Raw genomic sequence first — 23860 nt, 5'->3', positions numbered from 1 at the left:
CTCTCTCTTTCCGTCAGGGTGATGTGGAGATCCAGTCATCGGGTCGTTACAGCATGGTGGAGAGGTCAGGCATGCACTTCCTGGAGATCCGTGAGGTGTGTGTGGAGGACGCAGGAACGTACACCTGCTCTGTGACCAACAGTGCCGGGACAGCCTCCGCCACCGCTGAGCTCAACGTTCAGGGTGAGCCCCAGGTCCACCTCCGCCTGCCTTCTAGGCTCCTAACACGGCTGTACAGTCTTCATGAAAACCTCCCTCCATTTGAAATCTGTATATCTTTACAGGTTCAAGCGGTGAGCCTGCAGTGTGAGTATACTGGGTGTTGCATTGAGGAATGAGGTGTTATTCCACTGAATCATCTTTTTATTTATTTTTTGTTACCAGTTCCTTAACTGTGCTTTTTACCGTGACATGTTGAACATGTTGACTTTGTTTTCAGCCCGAGCCCCCTGGGCTCTGTAGTTCCTTCCCCAAAGACAACTGACTCTCCTGAAGTCAGGCATACCAGCAATGGCCCCATGCCAGAGGCCAGACCCCCCAGCAGGACCACAGACAGGTCTGAGCCCAGAGAGAGACAACCTCCCCAGGCCAGGGACACCCAGGAGAAACCCTCGCCCTGGAGGACCTCCCTGTCTCCCAAGCCCACTGCAGAGCTGCCGGAGGGGGCAGAGAGAAAACCTAAGTCCCCCTCTCCTAAGCCTCCTGGGTCTCCTCCATCACCCCAGTGTGTGAGAAGGCAGCAGCCAGCTGCCAGGACAGAACTGGACCCCACCAGGAGAACCACAGTGAGACCCCCTCCAGAGGTGACCCCGTCTGCAGAGACCAGCAGAGAGAGCAGGAGGCAGGCCAGAGCAGAGAGAACGGCAGTGACCGAGGTTCCACCAAGGTTCGACTCTGCCCCTCAGAATCAGCAGGCTGCTGAGGGGTCAAAGGTCACCTTCTCATGCCAAGGTACAATGTCAACATTCCCAAGCAAAGTTCTTGAAAAATGTCACTGTCAATTGTTGAACGAGGCAGTTTCATCTCCTCAACTCTCCCCAGTCTCTGGCTCTCCTGCTCCCGGCGTGGCTTGGTTGAGAGAGGGCCAGCCAGTAAGGCCCAGGCCTGGGCTGAGCCTGCAGCAGCAGGGGCGCACACACTCCCTCAGTCTGGAGGGGCTCACCAGGAGGGACGCGGGGACATACAGCTGCGCCCTCACCTCCCCCTCTGGACAGGTGTCCTCATCCTGGACCCTCACTGTCAAGAGTAAGCACCATCATCGATTTCAGACCTTCTCCCATCCTCTGGCTGAGAGAAAGAAGGACATATTGGGGCCATGGAGGTGTTTGAATATTAGATTAGGACTCGTCAGCTGTGGCCCTTGGCTCTCAAGGTGTCTAATTGGAATGCAGGAATGGGTATTTATCTTTTTGGCCCTGATTTCATGTTTGGCCAGATTTCAACTGTTTTATTTTCAAGGGTACCACAGGTTTTTGTCTGTGAACCAGTGGAGCAGATTGTTAGGCCTTATAGGGTTACAAATGTGTACTGTGAAAAAATAATAAATTGATGTCTGGTAGCTGAAAGAGCAGTATTTGGCTCTGCCTTGGGCTCGTGAAAGTGACTCAAGTGTAGCTTCAGTCCAGGCATGACCTTGACTGGAGGAGTGCAGGAGTGCATTAGACCCTCATTCCTCTACTACGGCATGGATTTGGGCTGCTTTCAAACACAACGAGACTGCTGTTAGCTTTGGACATGGCTGCATAACCAAACCAAACTTGGTTGTTTGTTTAATGATAATCAAAGTGAAAGTGGGGGTTTTGGATTGGAGTATGGGACGTTTCAGTCCAGTTGTACTGGTTTGGACAAGACAGACTGGCACGTCAGAGGGCTGTAATTAACGTTGTTTATTTTGACAGAGAGCAAGAGAGAATTTAGTGTTTTAGAATGCAGAGTATAGTGCACTGATGCATTTGATCAGGTTTGATGACACAAGATTCCTTGGAGAGCCTTGCCCATCACCAACAACTCAAATAATTATTGTCAACGTACACCCCCTAGTGGATAAATCACGCCATTGCAGTTTGTCACAGCATGTTCTCAGTGACCCCCCTCTTCCTTGCAGGTCTGAGAGTGGAGGGCAAAGCACCGGTGTTCAGCAGTGTGCTGAAGGGCAGCCCGGTGACAGAAGGAGAGGACCTGCAGCTGCAGTGCTGTGTGGAGGGGACACCTGCTCCTCACATCTCCTGGCTCTTCAATGGTGAGGAACAACCGAGTGGGCTAATTCCTCCACAGTTTACTCGATTCTAAACTCGCCGTCCGTGAATTTAGAAGGCATTGGATGTTTATAAGTTTGCTACAGAGACAGTGTCCACCGTTGTTTTCAACTTTCCTTTTAGAATCCTTCAGGAATAAATGACTTCACAGTTTAAGTAATATAGTTCTGTCAAGCTCCCGCTATGTCCTTTTCCGCCACTAGAGGGGGATAGCTTTCCTTTTTCCTGACGTCTTTCACATCAGGACCAACTGACTCAGCCCCTCTCAATAAAGAAAAAAAGGGTTGTGACAGGGTGGATGGAGATAAACTTGAAAACGTCTCAAGACACCCAAAACCTCTTGAGCAAATGAATGAATAGGAGGTTGTAAATGATGGTATGTCTGTCCTTTACTGTGTTCTCTGTGCCGGACCAGAGAATACAGTAAGATCTTTCTTGCCTGCTCTTCCCAAGAGGGCCAGACTGATGGTTTGTTGCCACTACCACTCCATCAGAGACAACGGTACTTCTTCAGCTAAAACGATCGCACTGTATAGACAGCAGAGGATACGGCTGCCGGATCTGACATATGATGTTCTTCAGTCTGGTTTCACCTTGAATCCTTGTGGAATGGTTCTGCTTTTTTTGGTTCTTTCTATTGCAACGTTACGTTCTATGTTCATAGCTAATGGTCTATTGGCTATTCAAATTCTAAGAAGTGATTATTAGTGTGTGAATCACTCTACTTGATGCAGTTATAAAAATATTTAATTTACTCCTAGAGAAGCTTCACAGAAAATGTCAGCATATAACCTTTCCTCAAGGAACCCAGTTATGATGTTTTAGCATGCCGTAGGGCTGTTTCAGCCAGAAAACGTAAACACAGAAAATCTAACGAGTAAACAGGATACACATGAAATGGTTGAATATGGATGTGGCCTGAAGGAGGTTTTTTCCATTGGTTAAATAGAAGTTGATGCTGTGACTTGGTTGAATAAAGCACTGTGCTCTGTAGCCTAACAAAGGTTTATGCTGAGGAACTAGCTTACATAGTTTCCACAGCTTCATGTTCTGTATCTTTCTCCGTCTAAGCAGTGCTGGAACTGTTGATGTTAGCCAAAGGCCTCTTCAGAGTGAATGGATGGTTAATGACAAGGCACTCTTCACACAGGGAAAGAGATTAAAGAGAAAGAGGGAGAGAGGAACAGAGACAGTGGAAAAGAGAGAGACAGACAGAGAGACAGAGAGACAGAGAGACAGAGAGACAGAGAGACAGAGAGACAGAGAGACAGAGAGACAGAGAGACAGAGAGACAGAGAGACAGAGAGACAGAGACAGAGAGACAGAGACAGAGAGAGAGACTGACCCTGATGCCCAGCTCATGCCTCTCCAGAATCCTCTGTTGTACTGGAATCTAGCTGCGGCCATTACACAAATATGAAGGTCCGGTACCATATAAAGGAAAAACATGCATCGCTCCCTCCTGAAACATAACACCCAGCCTGACTTGGCACGTGTTTGAGCTTGGAAAACAGACATCTGAGATCGGACTCTTACTGGAGCAGGCTGATTACGAAATACCTAGCTACCTACCGCCAGGAAGGACGGGGGGGAAAAGAGGAGAGAGCCTTCTTGGCTAATGCCCTACTTGGGATGAGGTGGTCCTGTGTCCAGCGAGCCTGGGGGGCAGTGTATCACAACTCATTCTGGTGGCTGGAACACAAAGCAGCTCCTGTGTACGGTACATGCCTGGGAGAAGGGTAACAGTCATCAGACAGAGTAACATCTTGTGCCACTGTATCAATCAGTTGCTATGACCTCCAGGAGGTGTTTATACCTTACAAGGTTCTGTTAACGGTGACACCGCTGCGTGCTTACTCAGCAGATTTGTTGAATGAAGAATTGATGTTGTGTATTTTTAGGTCGACGAGCTCACCGTCTGTTGAATTTTGCAGTCTTGGCTTTTACATCTCATTTGGATTGTCTCCCTGAAGTGTTTCATGCTGAACTTGCAACAGCCTTTACAGAGCGGTTTTATACTTTTTCCCTTCAAAGAGCAGAGTTGGCTGTCTGTACCTAAGCTACGTAGACCCTCTCTCCTGTGAGTGGTCTGGGTCTTATCGGTCTGTATCTCTGACGCATACTCATCTCTCTTCCCTTAGGAAAGATCTAGAGCAACACAGTGCACCATAGTTCAGGCTCGCAAGTGTTTTAGCCCATCTCGGTATGAATGCAGATCTGTCTTTGTTTTCCCTCAATCAACTTGAGGTGACTTGAATCTTGCCTGGTGTGTAGGGACTCTTCTCCAAGAATGTAAACTCAGTAACACCCGTCTGAGACCACTGGAATTGCATTCCTTATTTAACTTCTTTCTTTCTCTTTCTTTCCCTCTCTTTTTCCTTCCCTTCCCCAGACCAGCCCATACCGAGTGCTCGCTCCTCCTTCGACAACGGTCTGGCTCAGCTGACGGTCCATGATGCTTTGCAGGAGGATGAGGGTCTGTACATGTGTGTGGCGGAGAACAGCCATGGGAGAGCTGTGTGCAGTGCCAGAGTGGCGGTCAGAGGTGAGCCTGACTGAAAGACCTCCTTTACTTGGTGGTCTATTTGTATTTGGCCTGACACACTCACACCGCCACACACACATTGCCAGATGGTAAACATGGGAGTCATATCAAATATTTTATTACACTGGGACCATTTCAATCTTTAACCAAATTGAGAATGTGTCCAAGCCATGAGATAGGAAATGTGCTTATTTTCCCAGAAAACATTTGATTAGGAAGCCCCCTCCCCAATATGTCTCCATTGAGACTGGCGGGCTGTTTGATAAGAAATGTGAGTATTTCGGGGATAATGACGTGGCATTGGGCACAGAGGGAGAGAGGGAGAGGAAAAGACAGAAACATAAAGGAAACATCTGCTCCCAGTCCTGCAGACCAGCATGCATCTGGTGTCAGCGTGGAGGGCTTCATTCATGGCAGAGGTTAGGTTTTTTCCCTGCTCTATGTAGGGGTAAAAATACTATATGAAATACCAACAGTTTCCCACACAATCCTGAGCCAGTGCACAGGCAACAGTCTGAGTTAGTAGAATTCAGCTGAGACTGCCCCTGCAGTGGAGATCAAGGGAGGTTGCTAGTTTGATCCTTCTACACACCAGCTGTCCAGTCCAAACATATTGCACTAATTTCCCAGACCTACACAATTCCTTTTCCCAATATGAAGCATCTGGCTTTATGGTTTGGATCTAATCTCATTATGGGAAATTGCTTTGTACCGTGTAGTGCCAAGGGATGCCTTTTGGCTTCAGATGAACTGTGTAAGACTGTCCAGCTATGCGCATAACAAAACGGTCCACCGTGGTTTCCCTGCTGCTTCTCTCTTCTACTGCACGCAGGTGCCACGCAGTCTGCATCATGCTTTATCATTCAAGGGCCTGTTTAAGGTCCTGGTTCTGTCGAACTGTGTAAACTGTTCAGTTACTGGCAGGCAGGGCCAGGGCCGGTGGTAAGGTGGGTGGGGAGGAGGGTGCTGATGGAAACATGCTGAAGATATCGTGGATCTCCCTCTGGCATGCTGGATATGTATACAGACTAAGGGTGTGTGTTTATGACAAATCTGTAGCCCTCTCTCCTCCTCCACTTCTGTTGGGTCCCGACGTCCGCAGGGTTCCACTCCCCAGATTTATGGACTGGTGGGGAGGGAGAGGGGTGAGAGAGGGAGGTTGGGGAGTTTGTGAAGGAGGGTTAACTACGTAAAACCAAGCACCATACATGGTGTGCATGAGACAAGGAGAGGAGACCGAAACGGTCATTAGCTCTCTCTCTCTTTTCCCTCTCATCTTCTCTTCGGGTGAGCTTTCCGCTATGAAGAAAGTATCCGTCTTGAAAATCTGTTGTCGTTGGCCTGTTTTTACTCGGTTCCCTCCCTACTCAGGACCTGTTGTCTGTGCATTTGAACATTTTCAAATATTTAGGAACATCATGCTGGTGGCACTTGCATGTCATCAGTTTCAACTTTTTCCCTTCTGGTCATCGTGGAATTGGTAGTCAAGTAGTTGGATCTCCTGACTCTGGAAGACCTTGGCACACACAGCTCTCCGATCCCCCAGAGTTCCCCCAGGCCTGAGTTAATGAGATTAACTCAGTGTTTACATACTCAGGACATGTACCTCACAAGCTGCCAAGAACATCACACAGTGGGCGTTTGGAATGGTCAGATACACTCTCTGTTTGGTGTTAGAAGCCCATGCTATTAATGATGGGATCCATTGCCCCCAAAGAAGTTCAGATTCACTCCAACACCCCCGAAGGATCGCTGCACAGTGACAGCTAAGCGAGAAAAGTTTTGGGGGAAAAATGTGTTTTTCATTGGGCCCTTATCTAATAAAACGTTATCAAAAATGACAGTGGTGGGGTTTAACTCAAATCAGTCGAATGATAGCACAAAAAGAGTTGTTTTACTTTCCATCCCAGAGTCGTGTTGTTTGTCTCCCGTTCAGCCAGGAAGCTGTCCCGGAGGAGCGAGGCTGGAGGACCTCATGACGCCAAGAAGCCCTCCGCTCCAGTGTTCCTCCACGCTCTGAAGGACTTAAAGGTCATGGATGGAAGCCAGGTCACCATGACAGTGGAGGTGACAGGTACAGTGCAATGTCCTCCTTTTTCCCTTCTTCTCTCTGCCTGGTGTGCATCCTTACACACCTTGGAAATGTGGATGCCTATGCTGTACAGTATGGCCAATTATCTGTTTGAGTTGAATAACAACCCACCCATCGTGAAAATGACTGGTTTTAAGTGGGAGCTGAAGTGTTGTGATGGAGCAATGCATGTTTGTTTCTCAATACCTTGGTCTGTAGCTCAACAAGTGGAAACCATAAAATGAATTGAGTAAGCAAATACAGGGGATAGGAAAACATGGCCTGGACTTTCTAGTATCACAGTCCTTCCGGCTGATCCTAACCTACTGTACTTCATGGGAGAAACACTGGGCTTTGGTTGGGTTTTGGTTAAGGCTTAATTGTGTTTACATTGTGTTTTTAAGTAGCAAAACACAATGCATTTTCTGTTGAGGTTTAGCTTCGGTTGTGTTTTGGTTGCATTTCTGTTGTGTTTGCGCCGCTGTGTTTTCTTTATTACTGTGGTATTTCCTCTGAGGCCTCTTGAGATAAGATGTTTGGTTTGGTTGTTTCTCTACATCTGCATTTCCTCTCTCTCTCTGGCCCCCATGTGACCTGACGGCCAGGGGTGGTTGGAGGAGCCTCACTATCATCTTGTTTATGAGATGAGCAGAGTGGGCCTCCGTAGAGTAAAATGAAATGTAACCAAATGCTAATATATTTGTTTTTAGGACACAATGAGCTAAGTAGCGCAGTACCGTGACAGGTATTGCTTCAAGGTTTGTCTCAAGGCATGTCTTTCCTTCTCTCTGTAGAGATCCTGCACTATTTGTTTGTAAAATATCTATTGTGTACATGTTGTTTGGTGTGTGCTTGTTTTAACTACCAGGCAACCCTGCTCCTGAGGTGTTGTGGCTCCACAATGGGAAGGAGATACAAGAGTCTGAGGACTTCCACTTCGACAGGAACGGAAACCAGTACAGTCTGTTTATCCAGGAAGTCTTCCCAGAAGACAACGGGAAATACACTTGTGAGGTGTGGAACCAGTATGGAGAGATCCGTACTGAAGCCACGCTCACTGTGCAAGGTACTGGAAGAACGGCAGCGAGGGATTCAAAACTGTCAAACTGTGACCTTTTGTAACTACTGTGTGTGCATTTTTATGTTTGTGTATGCCAGAACCCCAGGATGGAGTCCAGCCCTGGTTCATCACCAAGCCCAAGTCCACCAGCGCTTGTGTGGGCCAGAACATTCTGCTGTCCTGCGCCATTGCTGGAGACCCTTTCCCAGAGTTCCAGTGGAGGCGAAGTGGGCAAGTGCTGTCCTCTGGGCCGGACTATGAGGTGCTGCAGAAGGAGGACGTAGTGTCTCTGCTCATCAGAAGAGTCAGGGCCCAGCATGCTGGAGACTACCTGATCAGCCTCAGGTAGTTAGGAGAAGTCCCATGGAGCATGGATTGTTTGTTTGGTCGATTTGCTCATAGATTTTTTTCTGACTAAATTGAACACGACAGCATGACTCCCCAGAAATTCCTAGTACACCTTCTGTTACAGTACGAGTCAGCAAAATCCCATCATGACTCTTTCAACCACACCATTAATAGTTACAACATTTCTTTGTTTTCTTATTATAGTCATGCCTTTTCTTTATTATATTCGGCTCTGCATCTGCTATTGTGTTTCTAAAGCCAAAATCTAGTTTCATTAGTGTTGTTTTGTGTTTGTTTTGGTGTGCTGTGTTTGGCAGCATGGCATGTGGGTGGTAATACCAGTGGAGTTGTAAGTCATGTGGGGCATGCAGCCCTGAGCAACCCAAATCCCTTTAACATGATATCTATTCAGAGGGATTTAGTCAACGAATCAGCAGCTAGAACTCCCCCCAACGTTGTTTTCCTTTTGATTGTCTCTTTTCTCCAGGAACAAAGTGGGCGACTGCAGCTGTGTAGCCAGTCTGGTGGTCAGCGAGGTTCCAGGGGTGTCTAGCAGAGAAGACAGAACGTATGTGTCTCAGCCCAGCTAGCCCCACCGGACCAGGGACTATTTCTGACTCTCCCTCCCTCCCTATCCTCCTGCTCAAAATCTGCTTAATCCCTCAATATAACCAAATAAATTGTTTACAGTACTTCCTCCTCCAGCTGTGCCATTGTTCAGAGTCAGGGGATGGAGGGGGGGGGGGGGGTGAGGGGGGTGAGGGGTCTGTTCTTGGAGGACTGGGGGGCCCTGTCCAGGGTGTGCTCCCTTATAAGGCTACTATAGTCATCTCTGATGTAACATCATGTTGAGTTGTGGTGCTCCCCTCTCCCTCTTCCTCCCCTCCTTTCTCTCAATTACCCAGAGGTGGGCTGAGCTAGTCAGCCAGTGAGCCGGGGCTTTCAAGCGACCCCTGTGTTTTTTCCCCTTCCGCCCCTGTGTTGAAGCAGCCAGCCCTGTGAGCGCGAGGGAGGAGGAGGAGCAGCAGGGACAGTGCTGAGAGGAGGAGGCAGAGGAGGAGGAGCAGAGACGACCAGCAGCAGAGGCAGCCTCGGCAGCAACAGCAGCAGGACCTCCGCCAGCCAGCCCCAGGACAACCAGGAGCCAGGGGAGCCCATCCCGGATCCCAGCCCCAGCGAGGAGGAACCTAGCCCAGCCCGGGGACTGCTCAAGAGGCGCGTGGAGACCAAGGAGCACCGGGAAGAGCAGGTCCGCCAGCGGGAGGCCGAGCAACGCGACTTCCGCAACCTGCTGGGCAGGAGGGTCACCACCAAGAGTGTGTCTGAGGAGGACCTGAAGGAGAACACGGCTGAGCAAATGGACTTCAGGGCTAACCTCAACCGCGCCGGGGTCAAGCCCAAGACGCTGTCGGAAGACGAGAGGAAGGTCAACACCCCTCAACAGGTCGACTTCAGGGCCGTTCTGGGGAAGAAGGCCCCAGGGGCCGTAGCAGGGCCTAAAGCAGGCGCTGTCCCTGCGCCCGAGGGAGACAGCCCCAAGAATGCCGACTTCCGCTCAGTGCTGGCGAACAAGAAGAAACAGAGCAGCCCGGAGAAGAACGGAGAAGGTCCTCCGGTGGCGAAAGACGTCCCTGCTGCCAGCGAGAAGGAGAAGGAGAAGAATGCGGTCAACTGTGTGGACGGAGGGATTATAGAGAAGAAGAGCAACGGCACTGGAAAGGAGCCGGTGTTCCCACAGAAGCTGAGCGACGTGACGGTGCTGGACGGAGAGCGCCTCCGGCTGCAGTGCCAGGTGACCTCTGACCCCCCGGCCTCGGTTACCTGGACTCTCGACGGCAAGGTCATCAAGCCTTCCAAGTTCATCATCCTCGCCAACGACGGTAAATATATGTCCGCGTGCCTCGATCCGCGCTCTCGTTCGAAAACGTCGCTGTGTTTGTCTGAGACTGAGCAGATAAGCTCCCAGTTCGTTTAACACAGCAGGAGGTGCAGCACGGTCGCACAGAAAGGCACAACACTGAGGATTTTCTTTTGAGTAACGGATTGGTTGGCCATTTGTTCAGGGGTGGCGTGGGATTCTAATATTAGAACACGGAGAAGGTTCTATTACACGCACAAAGATGTGGGGCCGAGTTTGCTCCCTCACCAAAGAGGCATTTCATTCTGCTAACCTATCACTTTACATAGGGGGAATCAGTATTAGCGTTGCTCAGGGCTTCTGATTAATATTGTGTTCCGTCCGTGTAATTGTTTCCCTGTAGAAACAGTTCCCCTGTCGTGTTTACAGAGGTATTAATAGCCAGGGTCAGAATAGCACAAGGATTCCCTGCTCCTAGACTCCTGGGGGTCCCGGCCTCTCATCCTCCTCCAGGCCTCCATAATCCTCACGCTGTTATTTCAGGCGGCACAATGTGTTGACGAGCTGTAGGGAGTTCTTCCAATGCCACCCTCACTGCTTGTCTCGGTATGCCGTGTGTATGTATGTGTGTTTATGTGTCCTGGATGTCACCCAGCCCTCTACCTTATTCCAATGGATGACTACCATGTCAATACCATGGGCAGTATAACGTCTCTCATGTCTAGTCTGTCTGGGTGAAGGGTTCACGGGGCTCTGGGAGAAGCAGCTTTTGGTTATCATAGCATGCGTAGGTACAGTTGATCCCAAAAGCTTGAAGCTCAGGCTGCAGGAGTCACTGGAGGCTGAGACATGACCATGGCTCCCTGGCTCACTGTGTCTTCATGGTGATTTTACTGTTGTTCAGGCTATCTGATATCAGAATTCACAATTGTACTGCGTACAATTACATAACATGGCTGAAATTCAAGCTGTTCTCACTCTGACTATCTGTCCCTGTCTTGACTGTACCTGTGTCTCAGTCATGTCTGTCTCCTTCTGTTATGACCTGGTCTCTGACTTTTCTTGTGTCTGCTAAACAATTTCATGACTACATCACTTTGTTGACTACCCCTGTGCTGACCACAACTATGTTGACAGGGCTGACATAGAGACCCGTATCTGCCCTGGTCTGACTGTTTCTGTGGTAATGTTGGACGTCTCTGTGTTGACCATGTGTCTGGTCTGACTGTTTCTGTGGTAATGTTGGACGTCTCTGTGTTGACCATGTGTCTGTGCTGACTGTTTCTGTCCTGGCTGCCCCTGCAGGCGGACAGTGCTCCCTGACCATTGCCAAGGCCCTGCCTGAAGACGAGGGCCAGTATAAGTGCTTGGCTGAAAACTCTGGCGGGAAAACCGAGTGTTCCTGCATGGTGCTGGTGGACGGTGAGTGGAACCTGGACAGAAAGATGGTTCTAGGTGCTCTCACGCTAACGTTAACACGATACATCATAATATTTGTCCGAAACGTCTTGCATACAAACACAAATCTTCTCTGGCTGTCGCAACAGTCTGTGGCTCTGCAGCCTCGGCCCCCCTCCTTTCCCACCATGCCCTGCTCCCAGGAGCTTCAGTCTGCCTGTGCTCTGGAACTTCCTGTAATTACAGAACACCCATTAGCCTAGAGCTGGGATCCATGGCCGAGACTCCCCCCGGCTAGCACGTCCTCCCCCTGCACGCACACTCACACACACACACAGACGCACTCATACGTAGACATAGGTGCGCTCGCAATGCATCGGAAATCAAAATGTTTAATATTACCATGTAAACACTTGATTTAAAGTTGCCTTTTTAAAATTGTGATTTGTTCTTCTTATGACAGATCATTGTTGTTACGGTTGCCCTACGAAGCACGTGTCATGTGATTTGCTTAGTGTTTGTGAGAAAAGATGTGGGCTGTTATTAACAACTGTCCCATATCTATCAGGGAGTCAGATTGCCGAGCGGTTAGGGAATTGGGCTATTAATCCGAAGGTTGTCGATTCCTGGCCGAGCAAATGACGTTGTGTCCTTGGGCAAGGCACTTCACCCTACTTGCCTCGGGGGAATGTCCCTGTGCTTGCTGTAGGTTCCTCTGGGTAAGAGCGTCTGCTAAATGACTAACTGTAAATCTATGGTCTTTTTATTGCAGATCCTACAGATACAAACTCGACCGCAGCTGACAAGAAAAGCAAGAAGACGACCACCCCTACCTCAGAGAGTGAGTTTCCAAAACATGCGCTTCCTTATTTCCCAAAAAGGAGAGGCGTGGGACTGTGTGTGTTTCCCACTGCGGCAGCCTGTCCTCACTCCAGCCTCTGTCTCAGCCCCAGCCTTAGCCTGATAACTCACACCCACTTCCAGCCCCAACCCTAGCCTTAAGGCCCAGCTTCAGCCTTCAGACCCAGACCTGGCCTCCACCCCAGTTCATAACTTCAGCCTTAGCCCCTGGCCCAAGTTCCCAGCCTCAACCTCCAGCTACAGCTCCCAGCCTCAACCTCCAGCCTCGGCCAGGTCCCTTTATAGCATGTGAACAGAGAGAAAATATTATCCTGACCCTGAACCCACTTACTTTGGCTGCAATCTTTTCTCCATTTGCAGTTGGCTGTAGGAGGCGAAACGTACAGACGTAGAAAACATGCACACACAGATTATGATCTGCAGGAATGTATCTTCATAGGTACTTTTCCGTAACCTGAAGTGATGTTCTCCATACACTAGATTTACACTCAAACAAGGGGGACAGCCTGCTATGCCTTATCTTTATGATCTAAATCTTAGAGAGAGGTTTGTGAGTGGTAAGGGAAGAATTGAGGAGCTGGGCTGTATCTTGTTCGGCCAACCTGCATATTTTTCTATGGGATTGGGTGTAAAAACCGCTGCTCTCTCTCTCTCTTTTACACACACACACAAGCCTGGAATCTGTAAGGTTACCCTCTTGCTTCAGGGTCTAACGGGTCAAAGGTCACAGTGATACTCCCTCCCCTGAGGTTTGACAGACCTAATGCAGCAGTGTTTGTCATGCAGACCGAGACTCTGGAACTCAACATACAGAGAGTGACTGGGGGAAAAGGAGAGAGAGCCGGGGCGGGGGGCGGGGGGGGGGGGTTAAAAAGAGAGAAGGGGGAAGAGAGGGGGGATAAAGAGAGAAAGATGAAGGGGGAGAGAGCGGTACGGAAGGAAGAAACGAGAGAGAGAGGGTTTCTGTGTAGCTGCCCTGCTCGCTCACCCTCCTCTTCCAAACTTCCATGTAAGGCTTTTGTCTGCCTGCTCCCCAGCCCTCTCGTTCAGCCTCACCACGCACTCGCTGGCCTCTTTTTCCAATACTCCCAGGTTCTGCCGAAATCGGCCAGCTTCGGGATACGCTTTTGTCCCACTGGAATGTTCCTGATCCAAACAAGGCCTAGAACTGATCTGGTAGAAAGAGACAGAGAGGGAGAAAGAAAGAGAAAGGGGGCGGAGAGAGGGAACGAGAGGGCAAGGAAGAGAGAGAATAAGTAAGAAAGAGGAAGAAAAGAGCCTTTTAATAAAAAGTAGGATGCCTAGGACCTGACATAAGAGAGCGATTAGCCATGGTTTTTGTCTGTCATAAGTTCGATCCTAGGTACGGTTGTGTCTGATCATCTGGCTGCAGCTAAACATGATAGTGTTCAACTGATGGTTTTCTACTTCAGGATGTTTTGTTTCCATGATGTTGTCCCTGGACATATCAGTGGTGGTTCAGTGTCAGAGGCTTGGTCTCCCTCCAGCAGTGTAGAGAAGAGCTAGAAGGGTCCTGGACCATGTTAGAAAATGCAGTGATCCTTTACATAGTTCCTGCTGTTTACACGTATGTGCCTTTCATCCTGATTTAGGTCCTTGAGTTACGCAAGTAACCTTTGGATGCTGTCATACATTAGATTGATCTATCACGCTACAGCGCGTGTGTGGTGTGTGTCATTGATTGTGTGTGTGTGTGTGTGTGTGTGTGTGTGTGTGTGTGTGTGTGTGTGTGTGTGTGTGTGTGTGTGTGTGTGTGTATGACTATCGTGCTGTATCTCCGTAAAGTCTGTGAATGTGTGGAGAGACATGGGAAATGCATCAATGGAGTAGCTCTATGAAAACAAGCAGCATTTTCATCCTTAACTGGAAAACTCTAACCCCTGCACATTTATTTAACTTGCTCTCGAGGGCACTATGTCCAAAACAACCCTCCACCTAATATCCCTCCCATCAGAAACACACACGCTACTCCAACTACTTCTGGCCCCGATTCAGTTTTGTTTTTTTTCCTCTCTCAATTACATGAGGTGTGCTTGATTTTGCATGCCTTGTTTAATGGAACTAATGGAATAGTTTGAACCCTGCCCACTGTTCCCGGACAGCATGCCAGACAAGCTAGATCAAGTGCACCGAAAAGGGAATGAATGCTATACACTTTCATCACACAGTGTGTGTGTGTGTGTGTGTGTGTGTGTGTGTGTGTGTGTGCGTGTGCGTGTGCGTGTGCGTGTGTGTGTGTGTGTGTGTGTGTGTGTGTGTGTGTGTGTGAGCAATGTGTATGTCGGATGCCTCATATGTCACAGTGCTCTCATCTTTACCTCTGCATCCTCTCCTCTCATCAGGGTTTATCAAGGCTCAGCAGCTGTCCAAGTGAGATGTAATGAGGACTGATCGGTGTCTGGTGTCAGCACTGTTTCATTCACCTTGGTGTCGACATGGCAGATCTGGTCCCATACTTTTGAATGACAGTAGTCTGTCTCCACATAGTGTCAGCGTAACAAATCTGGGCTGACGAGCTCAGACGGTCATTCCCTAACACATTCAAACAAGTTCAACATGGCCTGACACATCCAGATGCTTGTTGAGTTTGAGATAAACGGTTGGCATACATTTGAATTCTGTCAACAGCACGTGTACACATCATGTCTGAGGGAAGGTTTCGAGTTCTTTTCAGAAGAGGAGGAGACCATGCCAGAGCAGTGACTGGGTTCAATCCTCTGGTGGTTGGAGAATGGGGTATGACCAGAGACGCTGGCTTTAATTAGTTGATGGGGTTGCAGTAAACTGTTCAGTTGGCTCTTTTTTCTAGCTAGCTCAACAGCAGGTCTGTGTCGCTGCTGCTCTCTGATTGGCTGTCTGTGGTTTGGAGGGCGTGAATGTTCTCAGTCGTATTTCCTGTCACGTGACGGTCTGTTTTTGTTTGTGAACGGCACACCGAGGGGCCGCTTGATAACACGTGTTTGGTAGCCGCAGAAGTGAGGAATAGTGACAGGATGCAACAAGCAGTGAAGGACAGGCTTGCACCATCACAGCCACAGAGGTTGTTTGGTATGAACTAGAACATGACCTGCCAGTTTGATGGTTTAAAGTCATGTTTATTCAATGACCTTAACATACATATAGATGGTTATCTTGTGTTTCTGCCTTAATAGGGCAGAATCCTGTCTTTGACACAAAGCCAACTTAGTGTGTCTTCAGACCCCAGAGACAAGTTGTGGGGTTGAATCTGTCATTTGGTTTCTTGACTTGTCGTTAAACTACAGGCTAGGTCATTTACAGACTAATTGTACAGATTTCATTTTGCAAGTACGTAAAAAGCCCTGTGGAAATTGTTGTTTTAATTCAAATGGAAAGAAGATGTTTTGGAAACTTGGTATTAGAGGATAAGCCATTTCCCCCTAGTAAAACCGTCAAACAGACAGTTGGTGCTGGCGGGACTTCTAGTCTGTTTTCTCTTCTAGTTCTTCTATACTCAGACAAATTTACAGGATTGTTTTGTCAGTGAGCCTGTAGAGCAATCAAACTTTTTCCATTAAGTTTTTGTATTTTATTTCAGGACACTGGACACTTCTATGGTTATCCAAAATAGTTTTGTGTTGGAAAAATATGTTTTTCTTTCCAGTTAGAGAACAAGAGGAGGAGGAGGAAGCTCTTCCAGGAAGAGTGAGGGAGAGAGAAAAAGAGAGAGAGTGAGGAAAAATGAATGACCAAGATTAAAACATGTAATTGTGAGGGTTGTTGTATCCCCTCTCCCTGCATTACTTGGTTTTACTGGCTACATTGTTTCTTGACAGCAATCAAATGTAAAATAAATAGTGCCAAGAGCCATTTCCTGGATACTTCTGGGACTATTTTTAGTATTACCAAAAAAGGCAAATACCAAAGGACATCAGCACTGAGGCAACATACTCTCCCAGGACATTTAGAAGAGAATCCCTCCTCCCACAAGTTCACTTATCACACGCACACAAGCGCACACACACACATGCTAGTTTATATGTTTTTTACCATATACTATACAGTCACTGGAAAAATTGTTCATTTGTTTGAAAGAAAATATGGTGGACTCAATGTATACAAGGTATTCTATATGATTTGGACTGACTGTGTTTTGCAAACATTGTCCTTTTCTAAAATAATGGTTTTCTTGGCCCCAGCCCTGTTTCCCCCTGTAGTCTACATTGGTCTGGTGGTGGCCAGGTCAGGTACATGGTCTGCCCCTGTAAAGCCACCAACCTTTGATCAGTCTAATTTGAAAGTGTCCCGTACAGTATAGTTGGTGCCTGGTTGTTTGAATGTTTAATGATCCCTGTATGTTTTCCTCATAAGCTCTGCTCATATGTAATGTGTTGTGTTTCTTGCTGCGGTGTCTTACAGGTGAGGCCAGAATAAAGAAACCTAACACAAAGACACCTCCTAAACAAGGTAAGTCAAACAGCTGTTTGACTTCTCCATTCAAATGTATGTTCATTTCTTTTGGTTCGACAGTTATGAAAAACTGGGGTTATAATACAGGAAGGGAACCTTTTTTGTTGTTGCAGATTTTATTCGCAGAAAAGGCAGAATATTGTGTTAGCTGCTAAGTTTAGAACACCCCCATATTAACGGTGCAGGTGTGAAGAGGATGTAAGAGACTGGTCTAATGACAGTGTGGATTTGCTGTGACAGCCATAAGGTTTCTGGTGTGTAGACTTGCCCTGGCAGGGGTGGGTTTTTACTGTGACAGTCATTGTAGAGTGTGTCTGGGGTTTAGACAGTCCCTGCTCTGGGTGTGAGACCAAGCTCACTTTTGACTTCTAAGCAGTGGAGCCCTGTCAGTGCCAGACAGCGCTGCAGCTGTTTCACTTGTGCCCTGTCCCACTGTGTGGAGCTTTACGGTGTTAGCAAGCGATGAAATAAAGAGAGTTGGTGAGAGAGTGCGTGTGTGTGTGTGTGTGAGTGCATATTTGTGTGTGTGTGGAAATTCCGGGGCCTTGCCAAACCATCTCAGCCACAGATTAATGGTGCAGGGCATGGATTAAATAGCGGTTAGGGTGGTAGGGATAGGGATGTTCCATGTGACTTAATGTGGAGACTGGTAATGTTGACCTGAGGTGTTGGGGACGTTAGTTACATTTTTTCCCCTTAAATGGCTAATAGCTCGGTTTGACATAAGATAAACAGTTTGTAGATTAAAAGTGGATTGAAAGTTGTGTACTTTATAATCTTTTTCACAGATAAAGAAAACTTCCTAGAACATAGTTCTGTCCGAAATTTTTTTTTTTTTGTGATGTTACATCCTTTGTTGTTGCTCCAGGCTTGCCCCCTCAGATTATCCAGTTCCCTGATGATATGAAGATCCTGGCTGGGGAGAAGGTGGATCTACTCTGCAAGTTTGGAGGAGCCCCACCCATCAACTGTACCTGGCTCAAGTTCAGGAAACCAGTAAGATAGCCCATCCATCCATCACATCGCACTCACACCACCACGTCTCCGTCTCGCTCACCTCGACCCGTGTGCTCCTCAGATCCAGGAGGGGACAGGCGACATCACCGTTGAAACGACTGAGTCCAGCAGTAAGCTGACCATCGCGGACAGCCAGCAGGAGCACTGTGGCTGCTACACTATCGAGCTGCGGAACAGCTACGGACTCAGGCAGGCCGCGCTCAACCTCACCATCGTCGGTACGTCTCACATCCCCAGAGGAGACGGGGACAAGAGTGGACGAGAGATGAGCACTAGCCTTTGGGGGGGACAGTCCCAGCCCCAATTCAGCCCCAATCCCTGCCCCAGCTCTCCAGCCCATTATCAACCACAACCACAGCCCCGGATCCAGCTCCAGCCCAAATCCCTGCCCCAGCTCCAGCTGGAGAGCCAAATACTAACAGGCCTGTGGAGAGGGGTCTCGCATGGCCTTTTAAGGCTGTGCTTCTTTCCCCACCGGCTGCTTTAATACAAGGTCCGGTGCCTGGCCTGTCAGAGTGGAGAGGTTCCAGCCTGACTCAGGGAAACATACACACACACACATACACACACACACACACACACACGCACACACAGCTGCAGGAGAGTTATAGAGCTGCCGCTCCACATAAACGGCAGAGTTTATAAAGCCAGTGTTTACATGCCCAGAGACTGTTAACAGCATGCCCAGAGGTGACTAGGGGCTGCTTGGAGACCTGGTGAAACGTCACACTCTGCTGGGATGCTTGTTCCAATGCATTACCTACTTGTTAGTCTTCTGACCTTTTGACTAGAGCAAGGCAGGCTATGGCTTTGACATGGCATTGCTAGACTTCACATGTCCCACTTGTTTCAGTTGAGTGTGAACAGCCTCCACCCCCCCCCCCCCCCCCACACACACACACACACACACACACGCACCCACACACACACACACACACCCACATGCAGACATCCCACCCCCCTGGTTTTCAACCAGCTGGTGGGGCTTGTGCTGAGCTGGGCGGCTCGGCTTCTGTGGCGTTTTACGAGAGGCCGGCACGGATTAGCTGAGCCCCTCTGGGTTATAGATCTGTGAGTTACAGCGTGGCTAGCTTGGCCCCAGGCAAGGCGAGTGGAATCAACTGTACCTTCACTCCCTCCCAAGGCCTGCCACAGACCGTCTTAACGCCACGGGAAAGAAATACAACAGTAGATGCACACTCCCTCCCTGAAGTCTCTCTCGAAGCACTCAGGGATGAGCCACTCAATCAGTCACTCAATCACTCCCTCCAGGAGTGTGCGGACTGGGTAAGGCTGCCTGAACTGGGGCCCTGGTGCTTTTAGTGACATTTATTGTGGCCCTAATGGAACAGCCTGTTTTATGAGAAGCTCATTTGGACTTCAGTGACTTTCAGTCTACCGTGAGTCAGAGAGGCCGGGCCAGCCAGGTCAGTCAGTGCAGTGCAGTGTGGGTGAAACCTCCCTTGATCCCACCCACTGCTGAGCCACTCACACATGCTGTAGTAGGAACTCACCGCGCTGACATTTGTGAATGGTGGGCTTGTGTGTCCTTTCTGGAAAATGTTATGGGTTTGAATCCCACTCATCTCAGGTGGCTAATCTTAGTCCCAGCCAATGAGAGGGAAGGCCATTCCGAACCATGAGCACACGCACAGCTGTTCACAGGGTCCAGTCTTGTAGTGGATTCAGGGCGTGTTGAAATAACTACTGTGGAGCCTATTGGTTAGAACTACATTCTGACCCCTGTGTTCAGATATCAGTGTTGACCTATGCGTGTTGCATGTTTGTATATATTCTATATATATACATACAGTATATCTGTATGTCTGTGTCAGTTGAAAGTATCTCGTTGAACCTAATGTTTATACATACATCAATCTGTGTTTGTGTTTATCAGACAAGCCGGACCCTCCTGCACGTGTGCCCGCGGCCTCAGACATCCGACGCTCCACCCTGACCCTGTCGTGGTACGGCCCCACGTACGACGGGGGCAGCGCCGTCCAGTCCTACAACCTGGAGATCTGGAACTCTGTGGACAAGGAGTGGAAGGACCTGGTTTCCTGCAACAGCACCTCCTACAACGTACAGGACCTGCTGCCCGACAGGGAGTACAAGTTCCGGGTCAGGGCCGTCAACGTCTACGGCATCGGAGAGCCCAGCGCCGAGTCTGAACCTGTCACCGTGGGAGCCGAGGACGGTGAGCGCCCCCTGCTGGAGGGGTCTGGACTTACCTGTGTTTCTCTGTAGAGCAGGCGAGGTTGCGCGACAGGGATGTTGTGGTTGGATTTGTCGTCAGTTGATTATAATGTTTATGTGCCCCTAGAATGACTTGAGGATTGAGGTTATTTTAGTTGTTAAAGACCCAACAGTTTAACTATGCCAACATTTAGTAGAGATTTAGTTTAATCCCGGATTGTTATAAATGATGATGTCTTTATTTTCACAGAAGAGGAGGCAGAGGCTTCAGATGACGGTATGTTGATACTTTTAGTCAGGTTCACAATAATCAGATAACTATTACTATTAATAACTCTCACTGTTTACTGATGAGAAATGCTCCTCTCCTCCAGACTTGGAGAAAGAGCCGGACTACAGAGATGTAACAGTCAGAGTAGATCTGAAAGTCAAGGACCTTTACGATGTTGAAGAGAGACTGGGAACGTGAGTACTCAACATCAATCTAGATCTCAAATCGAAGGGTGTGCAAACATCTCTGTGTGTTCAATTAACACTGTCCTACTGTCACTGACACTGTCATTGGCTCAAAAGTGCAAAACGTTCTGTGTTTTCAGGGGGAAATTTGGACAAGTGTTTAAACTTGTGGAAAAAGCAACCAAAAAAGCCTGGGCTGGGAAGTTCATCAAAGCTTATTCTGCAAAAGAGAAGGATAATGTCAGACACGAGATTGGAATCATGAACAGCCTTCATCACCCTAAGCTTGTCCAGTGCATAGATGCATTCGAGGGCAAGTCGGACATTGTTATGGTTTTAGAGATGTGAGTATATATTTAAGTTTTAACAGTTAGGTCTGTTTCTCCCATGTAGTTCAGTGAAAGTAATGTTAACTCAATGACGAATGTGTGTGTGTGTGCTGATTCTCAGGATCTCCGGTGGTGAACTGTTTGAGAGGATCATCGACGAGGACTTTGAGCTGACTGAAAAGGAGGTGATCAAGTACATGCTGCAGATCGTAGACGGGGTCCAGTTTATCCACCAACAGGGCATCGTCCACCTGGACCTCAAGCCTGAGAATATCATGTGTTTAAACAAGACCGGCGGCAAGATCAAACTCATTGACTTTGGCCTGGCACGCAGACTAGGTAACACAGGCCCTGTCCAGACACACACTCCCCTTCACCATGTCCGTATGCTGTTTGTTGTCATGCTAACCTTTACTGGTTGGTTACCGTACCAATCTACCCTGAACGCTCCCAGAAAACGCCGGAACGCTCAAAGTGCTGTTCGGAACCCCGGAGTTTGTGGCCCCAGAAGTGATCAACTATGAGGCCATCAGCTATCCTACGGACATGTGGAGTATAGGAGTCATCTGCTACATCTTGTGAGTGTAGCTCCAACCACACATGCTCCAGCACCGTACTGAGACATGTCACTGTGTAAATGCGGGAGTCACACTTATGTGTGTGTGTTCCCTCCTTCCTCCACTGCTCGCCCTCCCCCCTCACAGGGTGAGTGGCCTCTCTCCCTTCATGGGAGACAACGACAACGAGACCCTGTCCAATGTTACCTCGGCAACCTGGGACTTTGAGGATGAGGCCTTCGACGAGATCTCGGACAACGCCAAAGACTTCATCACCAACCTGCTCAAGAAGAGCATGAAGTGAGCGTAGCAGCAGTGCACGTGTGTTGATGTGTCTGTCTGTCTGTGTGTGTGTGTGTGTGTGTGTGTGTGTGTGTGTGTGTGTGTGTGTGTGTGTGTGTTGATGTGCCTGTCTGTCTGTGTTGATGTGCCTGTCTGTCTGTCAGTGTGTTAATGTGCCTGCCTGTCTGTCTGTCTTTCTGTCTGTGTGTTGATGTGTCTGTCTGTCTGTCTGTGTGTTGGTTTACCTGTCTGTCTGTGTGTTGATGTGTGTCTCTCTGGTTTCCAGGGCCCGTCTCACCTGTGCACAGTGCTTTGAGCACCCCTGGTTGAAACAGGACACCAACAGCATGCAGACCAAGAAACTGTCCAAGGAAAGGATGAAGAAGTACATCCTCAGAAGAAAATGGCAGGTAAAGCCAAAGGGGAGAGTAGAGCTCAGACTGTCATTGTCCACTGTCTGTATGCCTCTCCTATGTCGTTCTTTACCTTGGATTTTATTTCAGAAAACGGGCCATGCCGTGAGAGCCATCGGAAGACTGTCGTCCATGGCGATGCTGGCTGGGGTTAGTGCCAAGAAGGGCTCGCCCACTGAAGGTAAAATACTGTGGTTCTCTCTTCTGTACAAATGTTATGTTATGAAAGTGATGATTTTCACCCCTCGTACGATCATGTTGTCGTGCAGACGACAACCAGTTCCTGGAGTGTCTCGAGTACGAGGAGAAGACCCAGATGAAGCCCACCTTCACCTCCGTCATCAAAGACGTGGAGGTGGTAGAAGGCAGCGCCGCTAGATTTGACTGCAAGATCGAAGGTGACAGTGACGCGCCACCCCAGCAGCTCCCCTGCTGAAGGAGCACTTCAGTTTGGTCTCCTGGCATGTTAAGGCCATTTCCTCTCCTTCTTTCCCTCCCGGTTCTTTGAAACTTGACGAATCTAAATGAAGCGTACCCCATCCCTTGTTTGCCCCTCCCTCTCCCCCCCTCAGGTTACCCTGACCCAGAGGTGGTTTGGTATAAAGACGAGCAGCCAATCAAAGAGACGCGTCACTTCCAGATCGACTACGACGAGGAGGGCAACTGCAGCCTGGTCATCTCCGAGGTGTCTGGGGATGACGACGCCAAGTACACCGTCAAGGCCGTCAACAGTCTGGGGGAGGCCACCTGTACAGCTGAGCTACTGGTGGAGGTGATGGCTGGCGAGGAAGAGGAGGAAGAGGAGGAAGAGGAGGAGGAGGAATGAGAGGTACCAGATGACAATGAAGATGTTGGCGGTGATTACAGTTATGGTGGTTAGTGGGGTAGGTTAGTTATTTGGTTGGTGGCGATGGTTAGTAATGTTGGTGGTGATGATAGTAATGATGGTGTGCCTTTTTTGCCTTGATTCTTTTTCATACCTGCTTTGGTAAGACACTCACCCTCTCAGACATGGTGATAAAATGGGCTTGGATGACCTTCTGCTATGTTTTGTGCACTTTCTTTTTTACTTACTTACCAGTTATGCTAGCAGTTATCAGATGTTGATATTTATAACATTACATTGACATTAACCACATTCCAGCTATTTGTGCTTTAACCTTTTATTTAAAGGCATTTCCTCAGTGGCTTTTCAGTTCCTCCTCAGCCAGACAAACCAAACAAAGTCACGGGTGTGTTTGTGTGTTATCAGCAGTACGGTATTTGAAATTACCAGAGCTTTTGCTCTTAAGAATGTTTTATTTTTAGATTTATTTAAGCACAGAGTTAATGTTATCATTTGAGCATCAGTTTTGATTTATTTTCCTGCAAGCACTTGTCCACCATATTACAAAGCCGCAATACTTAACAGACCAGTGAAATATCACACCTAGTTGTTGGTTGTTTTGTTTTGTTTGTATTAGATGTATGTAGATTATATTTCTTAAATTTTTATAAATATATCAGTTTGACAGACTGCAGATTCCATGTAATGAGAACACTACAAGTGTAGTTACTCACCGTTACTAAATAAAATTTTATCACAAAACAAATGCTGTTTGTACTTGTAATTTGTATGTATCTTTGAATTATTAATTATTGCTCTTTCTTCTTGCAATTTATTGTCCGTCCAGTAGAGGGATCAACTGACATGACAGATCATAGATTGGTACAGACAAAACCTTTCTTGCCAGTGAAATAACGTACTCTCACTAATCATTGGCAC

The 23860-nt window shown here is 48.2% G+C and overlaps 1 protein-coding gene across 1 annotated transcript in view; it reads left to right on the top strand.

Moving 5' to 3' along the window:
* Positions 1-23687, top strand: part of mylka (myosin, light chain kinase a) — a 36372-nt gene extending 12685 nt beyond the window's left edge. Inside the window, exons 6-32 of the mRNA XM_084689225.1 lie at positions 18-183; positions 285-306; positions 440-951; positions 1042-1245; positions 2105-2239; positions 4648-4800; positions 6737-6874; positions 7740-7937; positions 8030-8276; positions 8767-8847; positions 9270-10159; positions 11443-11559; positions 12308-12376; positions 16795-16842; positions 17714-17841; positions 17924-18080; positions 19760-20059; positions 20309-20335; positions 20433-20523; positions 20655-20858; positions 20965-21182; positions 21298-21421; positions 21548-21700; positions 21969-22092; positions 22186-22276; positions 22365-22493; positions 22668-23687. Coding sequence (XP_084545351.1) covers positions 18-183; positions 285-306; positions 440-951; positions 1042-1245; positions 2105-2239; positions 4648-4800; positions 6737-6874; positions 7740-7937; positions 8030-8276; positions 8767-8847; positions 9270-10159; positions 11443-11559; positions 12308-12376; positions 16795-16842; positions 17714-17841; positions 17924-18080; positions 19760-20059; positions 20309-20335; positions 20433-20523; positions 20655-20858; positions 20965-21182; positions 21298-21421; positions 21548-21700; positions 21969-22092; positions 22186-22276; positions 22365-22493; positions 22668-22921 — 4980 coding nt within the window. The 3' untranslated portion in view covers positions 22922-23687. The remainder of the gene's footprint in view (positions 1-17; positions 184-284; positions 307-439; positions 952-1041; positions 1246-2104; positions 2240-4647; positions 4801-6736; positions 6875-7739; positions 7938-8029; positions 8277-8766; positions 8848-9269; positions 10160-11442; positions 11560-12307; positions 12377-16794; positions 16843-17713; positions 17842-17923; positions 18081-19759; positions 20060-20308; positions 20336-20432; positions 20524-20654; positions 20859-20964; positions 21183-21297; positions 21422-21547; positions 21701-21968; positions 22093-22185; positions 22277-22364; positions 22494-22667) is intronic.
* Positions 23688-23860: the final 173 nt, after the last annotated feature.

The sequence above is a fragment of the Hypomesus nipponensis genome, chromosome 23, assembly GCF_054491055.1.
Source record: "Hypomesus nipponensis isolate SF chromosome 23, ASM5449105v1, whole genome shotgun sequence".
In the NCBI taxonomy this organism is placed as follows: domain Eukaryota; kingdom Metazoa; phylum Chordata; class Actinopteri; order Osmeriformes; family Osmeridae; genus Hypomesus; species Hypomesus nipponensis.
Note: the sequence above shows the minus strand (reverse complement) of the source record. Positions and strands in the feature narration are given on the sequence as shown.